The sequence below is a fragment of the Pituophis catenifer genome, unplaced genomic scaffold (genome assembly GCF_029215685.1).
Source record: "Pituophis catenifer annectens isolate HBS135680 unplaced genomic scaffold, rPitCat1.0.hap2 SCAF_11, whole genome shotgun sequence".
Lineage (NCBI taxonomy): Eukaryota > Metazoa > Chordata > Lepidosauria > Squamata > Colubridae > Pituophis > Pituophis catenifer.
Window position 1 is genome coordinate 27594157 of NW_027256891.1, and position 15400 is coordinate 27609556.

At 49.4% G+C, this 15400-nt stretch overlaps 1 protein-coding gene across 3 annotated transcripts in view; it reads left to right on the forward strand.

Moving 5' to 3' along the window:
- The first annotated feature begins 1406 nt into the window (after positions 1-1406).
- LRCH2 (leucine rich repeats and calponin homology domain containing 2) overlaps positions 1407-15400 on the forward strand; it is a 30943-nt gene continuing 16949 nt past the window's right edge. For all 3 annotated transcript variants that reach the window (XR_011600876.1, XM_070952062.1, XM_070952063.1), the window contains exons 1-9: positions 1407-1618; positions 9419-9563; positions 10434-10560; positions 11323-11428; positions 11660-11796; positions 12213-12346; positions 13749-13836; positions 14927-15038; positions 15188-15285. Coding sequence is in view for 2 of the 3 variants with exons in the window: in XM_070952062.1 (XP_070808163.1) it covers positions 1420-1618; positions 9419-9563; positions 10434-10560; positions 11323-11428; positions 11660-11796; positions 12213-12346; positions 13749-13836; positions 14927-15038; positions 15188-15285 (1146 nt within the window). In the remaining variant the exon portion in view is untranslated. The remainder of the gene's footprint in view (positions 1619-9418; positions 9564-10433; positions 10561-11322; positions 11429-11659; positions 11797-12212; positions 12347-13748; positions 13837-14926; positions 15039-15187; positions 15286-15400) is intronic.

Below are 15400 nucleotides of genomic sequence, written 5' to 3' on the forward strand. Positions count from 1 at the left end.
GGGGCAGGAGGACCCCAAGATCAGCCCATCAATGCAACTTTTTTTAATTTTTAAAAAATCTTTATTAAAATTTAAAATATTAAAATACTAATATAAATACATCTGTAACAAAAATACATCCATGATACTTGTACAATTCGTCTTTCCAACAGTACACAAATCTTAGCTCTATTCATATATCCTCAGATATTCCTTCTTGATCAAATATATATAAACACAATTTATGCCTTGTTTTGATCTATATATTTCCTATTTTTATTTTCTAACCATCAATGCAACTTTTAATTATTCTCGATTGCTGTTGACATTTAGCGTCTGTCCTAAATTGGCATCTTCTCCATTTCACCGGACATCTATGGAGATTCTCTGTCCTCCAGGTGACGGTTTTCCCAAAGTGCTTTTTCCCCCCCAAGAGGCAACTGAGCTTTCTAATTTTTTCTTTGAAGACGTTTCACTTCTCATCCAAGAAGCTTCTTCAGCTCTGACTGGATGATGGGAAGGGAATAACCGCAGGGCACAACATAGGAGAACAATTAAACAGTGGAAGGAGTTGCCTTCCAAAGTTGTGGGTTGTGCTGCTCCAGTACTGGAGTCCCAAAGGTGCTTTTTTTCTCCCTGCAAGCGTCAAACTGGGCTTTCAAGTTTTTTCTTTGAAGAGGTTTCGCTTCTCATCCAAGAAGCTTCTTCACTTAGAACTGAAGAAGCTTCTTGGATGAGAAGCGAAACCTCTTCAAAGGAAAACCAGAAAGTCCGGCTGCCTCTTGGGTGGGGGGAGGGGGAAAGCACCTTTGGGACATTTCAATGGACTTTTAATTACCCTTTTTTAATTAAAAAAAATTAAATTACTTTTAATCCCACCCCCCCACCCCGAATTTTGACAGCCGGAGGCGGCAGCGGCGGTCGCTTCCACAATTCGTCTTTCCAAGCCAACCCCTTTCCGTGCATCGGAGCAAAAGGGCGAAGGGGAAGCCGAGATGGGCGGCGTATAAATTCAATAAAGGCACGAATCAAATAAGCAAAGAAATAAACTCCCAAACTCCGCCCCGCGCAATCCGGGCCCCGCCCCTCCGCCGGCCGGCCCCGCCTCCTGGACGCGCGCCTGCGCACGGGCCGCGCCCCGCCGCCGCCGCCGCCGCCGCGCCTGCGCAGAGGCGGCCGCCGCGAGCATTGTGGCGGGGCGGCGGCGGCGATGGCGGCCGGTCAAGGCGGAGGTCCTGCGGCCAGCAGCGAGGGAGGCGGGGGCGGCGGCGGGGGCGTTGGCGGGGGCGGGGGGGCGGGAGGGGGGCTCGGGGGCGGTTCCTCGTCGTCGCTGCCGCCGCCGGGCCCCCCTCCCCCCGCGCCCCCCCCCGCCCCCGCCGCCCCCCCCCGCCGCCCCCCTGCGCCGAGCCCCCCGCGGCCTTCCCGGGGCTCCCGCTGCTGATGCCGCCGCACCTGACGCCGCCCTTCTTCCCGGCCTCCTCGGCCTCCGCCGCCGCCGCCGCCGCCCCCTCGCCCGGCCGCAGCCTGGAGAAGACGCTGGAGGAGGCGGGCAGCTCCGGCCTCCTCTGCCTCAGCGGCAGGAAGCTCCGCGAGTTCTCGGCCGCCGCCGCCTACGACCTCAGCGACACCACGCAGGCCGGTGAGCGAGCGAGCGAACGAGCGAGGGCCCATGGTGCGCGGCGCCCCTCCCCTCCCCCACAGGACCCATCGTCCCCGGCCTCAGCCCCTGCAGGTCCCATCAACCCCAGCCCCCCTTCTGCTCCCAGGACCCATCATCCACAGCCTCAGCCCCTGCAGGCCCCATCAACCCCAGCCCCCCTTCTGCTCCCAGGAACCATCATCCACAGCTCCTGTAGGTCCCATCAACCCCAGCCCCCCCTTCTGCTCCCAGGACCCATCATCCACAGCCCCCGCCCCCCTTTCTGCTCCCAGGACCCATCATCCCCAGCCTCAGCCCCTCTTCTGCTCCCAGGACCCATCATCCCCAGCCTCAGCCCCTGCATGTCCCATCAACCCCAGCCCCCGCCCCCCTTTCTGCTCCCAGGACCCATCATCCCCAGCCTCAGCCCCTCTTCTGCTCCCAGGACCCATCATCCCCAGCCTCAGCCCCTGCAGGTCCCATCAACCCCAGCCCCCCCTTCTGCTCCCGGGACCCCTCATCCCCGCTCCTGCAAGTCCCATAAACCCCAGCCCCTCCCCCCTTTCTTCTCCCAGGACCCATCATCCCCACCTACAACCAGACCCTTCCTCCCTGTCTGAGTCCTTGGCCGTTTTGGCACCTCGTCCCATCATCCTCACCCAGGGACTTCCCTGCCCATCCCCAGTCTCACCCCATGTCCTGCTTTGCAGATCCCCTCAACCCAAGTCCCCATTTCTTCCTCCCCCCCCCGAAAGGGCTGCCCCCAGGCCCATCACCCCTTGTACTGCCCAATTCTCTACCAACACCCATCATGCCCTGCTGACCAGGCCCCATCATGCCCTGCCTGACTGTATAGGCTATGTTCCTGTGCTCTTTAACTGGGGGGGAGCTGGAGGGGCTCTTGTTTTGCACCATTTCTTGCCTTCAGGGGTGCTAATCCCCCCCCATGCATATTAGCATCTGGGGAGGAAGGGGTTTAAGTGAGGGTGGTTTCCAGGATGGAAGAGACGGGGGAAGGGGCTGGGGTCTGCAAGAGGGGGGGCAAGGCAGCCCTACGTAACAGATAATAAGGTGCCTCCTAACCGAAGTTGCATTGGAATGCCCACAGGGCTGGCATCGTTTTGGGGGGGGGATGCCGGGAGGGTGTGGCGGGCAGGGTGGCCATGGGGGTGGCCTCCAAAGTGTGCAAGAACGAGGGGTGGGACAGTGGAAAAATGGGGGAAGGGGGTATTTCACTCTGCTGGCCGGTGCAAGTGAGGAGAGGGCTGGGGTGGGATCACATGCCCAGGTTATGGGCAGGAGATGGAGAATTATGCCCAAGGAGGTGGGCTGTTGGCAGTGAGCAGGTAGAAGCGCTTGGGGTAGTTTGGGATACAGGGGAGGGGAGGCAGGTCATGGGAGAAGAGCTTAAGCAAAAGGAATTGTGGGAGGGGGAGCAGCAGGCTGGATCATTAGAGTGGATAATAGCAGATTAGTCCGAAGATGGGAGGAGGCTCCCTTCAGTGGCCATTTCCTCTAATATAGACGGATATTATGGTGGGGTGTAAATTGGCTGCGGAGGAGGGTTACGATGGAGCCATTGAGAAAGTGAGTCAAAACCACTTTGTTATGCTATGCGAGCCTCAGTAGTTGGATCGAAGTTGGACCTGGTATCCTTCAGCGATGTAAATTACATTAAATCTATCCTCTTGCTTTTCTGTCCCTCAAAAGTGACTTTGCTCGGTGCTCTGGTGGTTTCCGTTGAGTCCTAATTTGTTCTGCAGTCACATCAGAAAAATTTTGCTCTGAAAACCTGAGTGCGTCAGATGAAAAATTAGATTTCTCAACCTTGGGCAACTTGAAACTGTTTGGACTTCAACTCCCAGAATTCATGGTTGGCTGGGGAATTCTGGGAGTTGAAGTTCAGATGGCTTGGAATGGCTAAAGTTGAGAGACACTGAATTAGATTATGGTTTGCATTGTTACTGGTAAGTTTGCTTACTGCTTAAGAGCGTAGACATCTTCAGGTTCAGCAATTGCAGCCCGTCTAATCTTGACTAAGTTAACTCGGATTCCCTTAACTATAGCTGAAGCCCCATGAATCAGATTTGGCCTAAAACCTTGTATTATCAGGCCTTGCTTAGCTTGAAGTAAAAATCCATTTTCAAAATTCTTCTATCTGTAAATCTTAAGACATCATTAATAATAAGCAGAGAAGCTTGGATGACACACAGATGAATTTCCGTTCCGTAGCTTTGAAGTGTACTTCCTTGGTTTTCCAGTCTGTTTCATTTCTAATCTTAACCTCCTTCCAGAAGAAATCCTGCCAGCAACAGTGACATCTTTGTCTCGGTCGTTTGAATTAATAATTACTTTATTATCGAAGCGTCTCTTTTAAAAGTTTGCTCCGTTTTGTTATTTTGCTCCCCTTGAGACTTCCGTCAGACGGAAAGGTGGGATATACACCTCGTAGGAATAAATGCTGAGAAGGGCTTGCCTGGAGCATCTGTCCGTGAAGAGCTCATCCAAGGCATTGCTGGAATGTATTTTTTTTTTTCTGAAGACAAAATCTTAAAGACCATTATCCAGCAGAATGCCAAAAAAAAAAAAAAAAAAAAAGGCAAGCTAAGAGCTGCCAGTTATTATGCCGGCAGATTTATTGTTGCAGGGAGAGGTCCCTTTCCCATGTCTTCATTTGTTCTTCAGGAATAGACTGTGGCTTCCTGGAGGCTCCTTCTTTTGAAAGGACTTGGAAGGCTGATAATTACAGAGAGGCGAAATTGAACGTTGCAGGCAGTTTTTCCCCTCAAGGCCCAGAGAGCAACGCAGAGGCCCTGCCGGCGGTTAGAGGCTGGCTGGGATGAAGTGGTGAGCTAGAGTGGAGGGATGGAGCTGCCTCCTTTGGATATAAAGCTCGGGAGGTGGGAGGCATGCCAGGCCGGAGCCCTGCGCCAGGCAAGCAGCTCTCAAGCGGATCTCTGGGCCTTCTAGGGCAGTGGCACGGCTGGCAGTCCTGACGTGTTCTTCCTTCCTGCAGACGTCAAAGTACTCGCCCTGAACGTGCATGAGCCGTTGTTAAATCGGTCGTCATACATGTTGCCTTTGCTGTCCAAACTGTCAAAATGTCAGTTTTGTAAAGAGTCTCTCCAAAGATTGGTAGAAGGACGTCCAAAGAAAATGTGAAAGAAATGCCTGACGCCGTGATTTAACACCAGCTGAGTCCTTGGAAACGTGATCTTTAGTGGCATGCAAGCTTGCTGAGAACAACCAGCATCTCGGCTCAAACGTGCATTGGGGACAGAGGGTAGAAGCCCCTGGTTTAAAGCTCCTAAGGAGGCTGACTTTCTGCAGAAAGGGGCCTCTCTGGATTGGTCCAAGGGAGGCCCCCAAAGATGGCATAGTGGATGTGGGCGAAAAGGTTGCAAAGAGCCCTGGGGATCTGAGAGGCTTCGATTTCCAGGAGGAGATCCGTTCAGGGCGACAGGTGCAATTTCCTAAATAATTCTGTTAGGGAGACTGTGGGCCATAATCTCGGTTTGCCCCCCGTCTGCATAATCCTTGAAGCTTTTTCACAGATCACAGTAAGTAAGTCGAGATTGTAGCTCAGGATGATGATAGAGCAAAGACGAATTGGGGCACCTCCCCCCCCCACCCCCCCCCCCACCCCGCTTCTTTCTACAGTCAAGAAATAGGCAAGCTTCTCTATGGCTTTTTTTAAGTGTTTGTCCTGGGATTCTGGGCCTCCACCTGCCAAAAAATGAATCCTGGCTTCAGCTGCCCATGGTGAGAACATATAGACACACAAGATTCTTTGTTTCTTCTTGGAGTTAAGGTAGCTTCTCCTCTGGATATGGATTAAAAATGCCTCTCCTCCCTTTGTGTTAACTGACAATGGGAGACTTCAGTTGAACCCCAGGGAGAATCCAGCCTGAATTTAGCTTCCTCAAAAGAGGGAGAAGCAACCTTGAACTTAATGCACTGAGCTGTAATTTAGCTGCTTAAGCTCCTTTCACACTCCAGAAGCTTCCCAGCATTATCTGCACCCGGAACAACAATTATTCTCTGTAATTAAAATGTCAGATTTGGGAAATGACATCTGCCTCTTCACTCAGGGTGGACAAATTTTAGAGAGAGTTAGGGGGTGATATTTTTTGCTTTCAAAGGAAACAATGTGCTGGACTGTTTACCAAAAATGTTACTTTGAAGTAGAATTACAAAAACTGCCCAGAAATGGGCCATTCATTGCTGCTTGCCCTCAGTGTTCCCAGCCTCCCTCCGCTTTAAGGCCTGATCTGGAAGAAAACGCGCTGGGGATCTGGGAAAGTGCAGAATTACGCTTCCTTCCTGTTCCTTCCTGCAGCAAAGAGGCCTTCTCTGGGATTATAAGGCTTTGCTTGCCAGCATGTCAGGTTGCATTAGGAACGTGATGGCAGAGCTGTTACTAATGTGGGGGGGGGGATTTACTCTGGAACAAAGGCGAGGGAGGCTTCTCGGGAAAGGAGCTCCTTCCGAAGTGGGTAGCAGGCACCTCGCATCCCTTCTCATTGCGTGCTGTAAAGATGCAAAGGTCGCATCAGGGTCTCAAGAACTTTGCTGATGGATGTGGATGGAAAGGTCTCCGTATCTGTCCTGGGGAGGTGAGGCCCGAGGATCTGCGTTTGAAAGAAAGATGGAGGGCAGTTCTAGAAGGCTTTGGTGACTTCCTGGCCAGTTGACTGCTAGTGAACCTGCAATCCTCGTAACTTTGGCGCTTTTAATTTAACTGCAGTCGAAGGAAGGTAGCTCTGCAGCTGGTGGTAGAGCCAGCTTTTTTGTGTTGTTCAACCACAAACGTCTCGTCCCATGGAAGGGTGAGTGGCACAACTGATACAAACTCATCCTGCCTAACCCTAATCTATTGTGGCGGTTTCCCACTAAGTAGCTTTCATTCAGCTGCTTAACAAAGATAATATCGGTGTCACTAATGCTCGGAACTTGGATTGCAGAAATTGCTGTGTGTGGAATGTCAGTCTTGCAATGCAATGCAAATCAAGCCGAGCCTTTCCTGATTAACATCAGTAATGTGCATATTATTTTTCAGAAATAAGCCTGGCCATATTAAATAGAACCTCCCAACAAATTTGCATGTGATTTGCAATTTTACGCACCCTTATTAGGAAGGAACCCAACTGAATCCATGTGACTTTCTCCTGAATTTACATGCACGTGGCATTGTGCTAAAAATGTGCAATATCTTTTTTCCCCCTTCCCATTAAACGTTTGCACCTAATTATATTATTGCTGGTGGTTTATTTTTATTTCTTTCTGCTCATTGCTGCAGAAGTACTAAGATTAAACGGATTTCTGATTCTGATCCTGGTGGCTCATAGGTTTGGCACCATGCAAAGGAATAAATCTGAACTTAATTGGTTGAATGAAAACCCGATCAAGCTAATTAGCCTTGAGCCTGACAAAGATGTATTCAGATACAGGCAGAAGCTTGAAGGCTGTCTCTCCAGTGAGAAATGCAGAGTAATACCTGCTGAAGGTTTTTGTCGACCTGGTGGATCTCGAGTGAAAGATCCAGTTGATCTTTCGATAGCAGCAACAAGATACTCAGGGCATTTATTCTTGGAATCCGCTCATGTCTATATTTTTGTTCCCCTGATCCCCTGGCTATTATCTCGGTAACAATAATATGTAGAATTTGAAGAATTAAGGAATTTGTGTTCCCAGGTACTTCTACTTTTAACCTGCAATACTTTTCAGAATTGTGGGAAGAAGTCCAGCAGGAGAAACAGCCCTTCAATCCCTGAAGAATTCCCCGAGATCTCCTTCAGGCAAAGTGGGAAAATGCAGTTTGTTTTGTGTGTTCAGGGCTTCTGCCTCTTATTCTGCATACACTAGAAAGCTCTCAGAGGAGAATGTTTGACTAGGTGGGTGAACATCCCTTAGCAACCCTTTTTCCTCAGCTAGCTTCTCCTCTTCTCCAGATTTTTTCCTAGCCACTCAACGGTACTCAACAACAGTTGCCTGCAGTTGAATAGATACAGCGCCCCCCCCCCGCCCCCCAGTGATGGGAGGAACCCAACAGTAGAAGAAAGCCACTTGACCACACAGCAATCTGTGTTTGTGTCCCACAGGAGCCTGCACTGGGTCCCTGAAGCTGCCCTGTTCCCCCCATGGAACTGCCAGCATTCAAAGACCCCAACTGGAGATTAGCTTGGTCCTTCGACAGTGTGGGCATTCAGTCTGCCTCTGGACGTGCCATTGGAGGGCCTCCTTATTCCATGTAGCATTTTAAAATACTTAGGTTTGATGTTAATATAGTCAGAACATTGTTTTTGTCCATTCTTAGAAATTATTCTAACTAGAGCAGCTAGAGTCAAGCATGGCCAATAAACCTTTCCCACCGAAATATCTCGAGGGGTGTGACAGTATTTCAATAGGGGGGTTACCAAAGGGTATTTTTATTGCATGAAGTTTTGTGTCTCTCTCTGTGTGTAAATGAGATTTCTAAGCCCATACAAGGCCCCGATTCTTGGTAGCTGAAACGGGGGAAGCAGCTTCCCCTTTTTTCCCCTGACGGAATGAAATGGGCCTGCAGACAAGGAAGGGGAAGCGGTGACTTTGGGAAGGATTAATCCGCTTTCTGTGCCAGCTGCGCATGTGACAACAAAGGACACAAAGGGATGAAGGCGAAGATTGCCCGCTCTGCGTCTTGTCTCTGCAACGCTTGGCATTCACCGGGGCTCTACTTCTTGCTCTTGCCTCTTACCTTTGTTTGCGGGAGGCCTAGGAAACCAGCAGGCTCGAAAAGAAATGCATGTCTTCCAAAGGCAATATGGCTATTTCACAGGCTGGCTTTATGGGGCTCCAGATTGCCGGGAGAGGCTGTTGTAGAATAGTAGTGGCAGCAAGCAGATTTTCATAATATTGTCTGTTCGGCGCCATCCGTGCGCACGCAGTGTTCAAAAGGTTTTATTTCAAAAAAGATAATGGGACCCTGACTCAACTGGAGGAGGCTGATGAGGCTAGGCAGAAACGGAGAGGCCAAACGAAGTGGTTGGGCTCCGTTCAGTTGGAAGGATGGAGATGGCCTTTGCTGGTCAGGAGGAACCAGTTTCTTCTCCTGGAGGGGAATGTTGGGGAAAAGCAGTGGACCGTAGTGGATTCTTGTCTTCTCCTAGAAGGGCAGATCCTGGTGAGCGTCTAGTTCAGTGATGGCTAACCTTTTTGCCATCGCGTGCCAAAAGTGGGGGGAGTGCGTGAAGGGGTTGCGCACATGCGTGCCCACACCCATAATTCGATGCTCCCTGAACATGTGCGCACCACACACACACACACACACACACACACACACACACCCTGCGCGCTCCCCTGCTTTTGGCACGCAACGGCAAAAAAGTTACCAGTGGGCCCAATAGGCCCGTTTTTTCGCCCTCCCCAGGCTCCAGAGTCTTTCTTGGAGCCTGGGGAGGGCGAAAACAGCCTCCCCCACCTTCCCGGAGGCCGGAAATGGCCATTTCCCAACTTCTGGTGGGCTCAGAAGGCCCAAAAATCAGCTGGCTGGTGCACACATGTGCGCTGGAGCTGAGCTAGGGCAACGCTCGCGTGACCACAGATACGGCTCTGTGTGCCACCTGTGGCCCGTGTGCCATAGGTTCGTCATCACAGGTCTAGTTCTACCTGCGTGTTGGGTTTGGCATCCTAGCAGAAAGTAACCCATTCCAACTTATAGCCTCTAATTCCAACTGTAGGATTGTGCAACGGCCGATGACCAGTTGGGTATCGTTGTCTTCTCCTTCAGGATGAGCACCTTCTCCTCCTTTCCCTTTTCAGATCTTTCCAGGAACAGATTTACTGAAATCCCTCCAGATGTGTGGCAGTTTGCTCCGCTCGAGACCTTGAACCTGTATCACAACTGCATCAAATCTATCCCCGAAGCCATTAAAAACCTACAGATGTTAACATATCTCAATATCAGGTAGGTGCATTTTTCTTCCCCCAGTTTCACGTCAGAGCTCCTTCTTGCTCAAGAGGACTGCAAAAATATTTGCTGCTCCCTGCAGCCCAGAGATTGCCAGAAGATAAATGTGTATAAGGGAGTCTTCCTTGGTTCCTGATATTTCTCCTTCACAATATGAAGTTTGAGATGCGGATGTAATCTCTTTACATTTCAGTTTCGGTTTCTAGGAGTTTGGTGAATACTGAAAAGAACCCTGCTACTCTTGACTTCTGGTGGGAAAGCAGCTGAGCTGGCCACAGAACTGGAGAACAGCTTTTTTTCCTCAGTGGAAGGAATGTTGCTCCGTTTTGTGGCGGCTGCTCTCGGATCCACTGTGTTTTATTTTTGGTTTAGAGCATGCACAGTGCCTCCTTTCCCGTTAGGCTAGCAAGGAGGCCCAGAAAGTCACGTGCATGGGTTCAACTCAGGTTCTGTACATCTTAACAACAAGGCAAAGATGATAAATTAACACCAGAGGAGGAAAAATTAAAGCAGAAAAAAGGATTAGAGAAAAGTGAAGCTGCCCCTCAGCTCCACAAAAATTGTTCAGGGAGGAGAGAGGGAAAAAAAAAAACGTGGGAAGAGTTTACAAAGACCTGTTAAACCCCTGATTCAAGCTTTTGTAGACGCTGAGTTATTCTGCTTCCGCGAACGCACACGAGAAGAAACGCATTGCTGGGAAGGCCGTTTGGGTATTGTGATCCACCAGCAGGGCTTGTAACTGAAGAGCTGAACACCGAGTCCTTTTTAAGTGGAGCCCAGAGTAGTTTTAATGGCTTCTGCATCTCTTGAACATGAAGAATTCATAGCTGCCGGATATTAACCCCCAATGTCTTCCTTTCTCCCTAGCCGAAATCTCCTATCTACATTGCCAAAATACCTATTCGATCTGCCACTGAAGGTTTTGGTTGTCAGCAATAATAAGCTGGTGTCTATTCCCGAAGAAATTGGGAAGTCGAAAGACTTAATGGAATTGGTACGTGCCGTTGCTCTGTCCTTTGTTGCCCTGAACGCATTTGGCTTCACTCAACAAATCGAACTACACCAGTGTTTCTCAACCTTGGAAGCTTGAAGATGGGTGGACTTCAACTCCCAGAATCCCCCAGCCGGCGCTGCCGGCTGGGGGATTCTGGGAGTTGAAGTTCACCCATCTTCAAGCTACCAAGGTTGAGAAACACTGAACTACACCTTGTGTAGAAAAATTAGTTGCCTAGAACAGTAACGGGCAGGCTTCAAGCTTTCCAGTCCGGTGGCCCCAGGTTCATAAATCTCATCTGGTTGATTTCTTAACTTTGGTTGAGTCAGTGTTTGTTGGTTTGTCTCTGTTGGTGTGTGTGTGAGAGAGAGAGGGGGTGGGTGGGTACTATTGAGTTAGTTTAACCTTGTGAATGCCTAGACGTGTCCGTACAGGTTTTGGGCAAGATCTTTGGAAGTGGTTTGCCCTTGTTTTCTTTTTAGGGCTGAGAAGGCATGTCTGGCCCAAAGTCATCCAACTGGCTTCATGCTTAAGGCGTGACCAAAGCCCGCATCGCTTGATTTCTGGCTGCATCAGAGAGATGCCTTTTGAAACCATTTTCCTTTGGAACAAAAATCTGTTTTAAGAGAATCCTCCTCCTTCCCTTTCTAGCAAAACAGGCGTTTCTCTCTTCAAGAAGCCCCTTCCCTTGGTTAAGCCATTCAGGTCAGAAAATGCTTGTTGTAACTGTTGGGCATTCTGGTTTTCTGTTTCTTACCTTAGGACATTAGCTGCAATGAGATCCAGGTCCTTCCCCAACAGATAGGAAAATTGCACTCGTTAAAAGAACTCAATTTAAGAAGAAACAATCTCCACATGTTACCTGACGGTAAGCAGTTTTCCATCTTCTTCCAGACTCCCTTTGAATCCATTTAGACCAGGGGTCTCCAACCTTCGCAACTTTACTACAGGTGGACTTCGGCTCCCAGAATTCCTCAGCCAGCATGGCTGACTTGAGGAATTCTGGGGGTTGAAATCCACAAGTCATAAAGTGGCCAAGATTGGAGACCTTTAGTTTAGACACGCGTCTCGTAATGTCTTCCTCCTTTACAATTAACAGAATTAGGAGACCTTCCTTTGGTCAAGCTGGACTTCTCCTGTAATAAGGTCACAGAGATCCCCGTCGGCTTTCGGAAATTGCGACACTTGCAAGTCATCGTTCTGGATAATAACCCAATGCAGATCCCGCCGGCCCAGGTGTGTTGATCCCCCTTTTCTTCAATCCCGGGGACCTTCAGCTTCATCCTTCAGTCAGCTCCTGTCATCAGATGGAAGCACCTTTTCTGCCTGGTTCCCTCGGGGGTAGCCGGAGAGGGGCCGGCCTCTGTTTCTGGGGCCCTGGAAGGTCTTTCCTGGAACCGCCAAATCTTGTGTGCCAAATCAGCCTTGTTTTGTTTCCTAATTCACCATCTCCCTGGATGTAGTTGGTGAACAGGTTGGGCTGGTAGTTTCGGGAGATTTACGTGAAGCTGTTATCAGTCAACACATGCACTCACGCAAACACACACAGAGTCAGACACATCAAAGGCAGCGAAGGAGTTCCAGAGGATTTCTTGTCAACCTACCTGACTCAAATTTTGTTTTGGTTTCTTTCCTGTCTTGCTTCTTAACAGATCTGCTTAAAGGGCAAAGTGCACATTTTTAAGTTCCTCAGTGTCCAAGCATGCCTGAGAATGGATAAGAAGCCGGATTCCCTGGATCTGCCTTCCCTGGGGAGAAGGATCCCTTCTCAGCCGCTCACCGACAGGTAAAGCTGCCTTTCCTTCTCAAAACTGAGCATTTGTGATCGCCGAGAGTCTCTTCTGAGTCCCACGTCACGCCAGGAACGTCATCCAATGTCCTATTCCTGGCCCTGCCTCTGGCTGTGTTCCCAGTTTCCCCTCCCCTGCCTGCCTTCTCTCTTCCCCTTGCGCGTCAGGCCTCATTGCTAAGACAGAGCTCAGTGAGCTTGCTGGGCCTGGGATCAGGGACGGCCTCTCTGTTCTCTTCTGTGTGGATGAGAGCAGAGCCCCTACACCACCAGCTGCAGCCTGTCATGGCGTCTAAACTGGTTCAGGCTGCTCAGTCCTGGCCTGGGTCATCTCTCACTGCTGGCCCTGCTACTGGAGGGCTTCCAAATCACGGTCGGTTGAAATGAACCAGGCCAGGCCAGGCTGGGGCCAGGAGCTCCACTCGTCTTCAGAACTGCAGCAAAACGCGAGAAAGGGAGTCCTTTGGGGTCTTGAACTGACTTACTCTTGTCTGCTAAATCAGCATAGGTTTGGATCTGGATTGGGTTCCTTGGAGATCGTGAATGGAATACAATAATGTTAGATCTCGATTAAGACGGAATGGGTCCATAATAAGAGAATGGGGGCCCAAACCATAGACGGAGGGTCAGGTCTTTGCTCACCTCTGAGCAGAGCCAGGAATTAACTATACCTAAAGTTAAAGGGATGCGGTGACTCAGTGGCTAAGACAGGGAGCTTGTCGATCGAAAGGTCGACAGTTCAGTGGTTTGAATCCCTAGTGCCGCATAATGGGGTGAGCTCCCGTGACTTGTCCCAGCTTCTGCCAATCTAACAGTTTGAAAGCACGTAAAAAAAAATGCAAGTAGAAAAATAGGGACCCCCTTTGGTGGGAAGGTAACAGCGTTCCGTGCGCCTTTGGTGTTGAGTCATGCCGGCTACATGACCACGGAGATGTCTTTGGATAGTGCTGGCTCTTCGGCTTTGAAACAGAGATGAGCACCGCCCCCTAGAGTCAGGAACAACTAGCACATATGTGCGAGGGGAACCTTTACCTTCACCCAAAGTTAAATATCACTTAAGTGTTGCTTTCCTCATACCCAGAAGGCTTGAATGGATCTTGGGATTCTTCTTTGTAACCAGAACAGTTCGACTGAAGGAGAAGGCTGCCATCTACTGCCAAACCAATTTCATTATATTTTTAGTCCAAAGGCGAAGAAAATCAGAGCACATCTTCTCTTCAACAAAGAACTTTTGGGATAGGTTTATTTCCCCCTCTCAATTTCCTGTCTCTGGGAAATTGTTTGCTATTCTTTGAGGAACTAAAAATTTCAATCAGTCTCTTATTACCGTCGCAGACTAGAACAAGGGAACTGAAAATCGTTTCCTAGTGTCCGTAACCAATGTTCTTCTCCATTACAGTATAGAAGACTTTTACCCCAATAAAAACCACGGCCCAGACTCTGGAATTGGTAGTGATAATGGGGATAAAAGATTATCCACAACGGAAGTAAGTCACCACTTTTTTACGTTGTTGAAAAAGAAAGAAACGGGTGTTTTTCTTTCCTTTTACTATCAGTTTTGGGATGGAGATCTCTCTCTCTCTCTCTCTCTCTCTCTCTCTCTCTCTCTCTCTCTCTCTCTCTCTCTCTCCTTGAACTACCTGATAATTAATTGTCTGATAAATCTTTGCAGTCCATTTAATTAACATGATGTGTTAGAACAGTGATGGCTAACCTTTTTGCTGTTGTGTACCAAAAGCAGGGGGAGTGTGGGGGGGGTGTCACTTGCGTGCTTGGCAAAATCCATAAATCAATGCACCCTGCGAATGTGTGCGCGACCCCCCCTGCGACCCCCACTTTTGGCACACGATGGCCCAGTAGGCCCGTTTTTTCACCCTCCCTGGGCTCCAGAGCCTTTCTAGGAGCCTGGGGAGGGCGAAAACAGCCTTCCCCACCCCCCCAGGAGCCCTCCAGAGGCCGGAAACGGCCCATTTCCCAATTTCCGGAAGGCCCGAAAATCATCTGGCCAGCGTGTGCATGCGTGCTGGAACTAAGCTAGGGCAATGCTCACGTGCCCACAGATACGGCTCCACGTGCCACCTGTGGCACGCGTGCCATAGGTTTGCCATCACGGTGTTAGAAGTTACTCTCAAGCACAGTGAAATTGTATACCTCAGGCTTCCCTAATCTGGCAGCCTCAAGTGTATTGTGATTTCACAGCTCTCAGTTGTGTGGCCTGCTTGTGCAGGAATTTCAACGGCATGACTGGTGAGCAAGTTGCTGGGAAATGCCACCTTAACTTACGTTACAGATTTGATAGCAAAAAAGAAAAAAAGAATCAAATTTCCCTGAATCTTTTTTTTATTCGTTAGGCACATGAAACTAGACCCAACTGAAGCATTTCTGGATGTGTTGTGAGTTGTGACAACTATTTACTAACTGAATGAATGTCTGACTTGGATGCTCCATGAAAGGAACAAGGGCACTTCCTCCTCAGAAGGGCTCTGGTTGGGATCCCAGAGTCAGACGAAGGTGGTTTTGCAATGAAAGACAAATGCAAAGGATTTGTGATGTACCTATTCCACTGTATTTCCTCAGCCATCCGATGATGACACGGTCAGCCTCCATTCTCAGGTGTCGGAATCGACAAGGGAACAGACGCTCCGAAATGACAATCAGTTGCTAGGGAACAAACCCGAGTTGCATAAAGGTAAAATCCCACGTCCTGGTGGTTTTGGGGAGAAAGACCACACGTCTTAAAAGTTACAAAGATTGAGAAAAACCTGCTTGAGAGCCTTAGAAGCTTTTATACAGTCAATCTAACCATATATCCTTTTTCCTTTTTAACCAAATCCCTAGACCCCGATGTGTGTGATTACCTGGATCCTAGCTCAGAGGATGTGGCTGCATGTGACCAAGGAGATCCCCAGACCGGATCATCTGTCTCTTACATTAAGGTAGCCACGTCTTAAAAGTAATAAGGCAAAGTGAATGAGTCATGGAGACTTTCTAGATCTAAAGTTTAAAAAAGTGATTTCTGCGCGCACACACATTATGCTTTTTCCCCCTCTT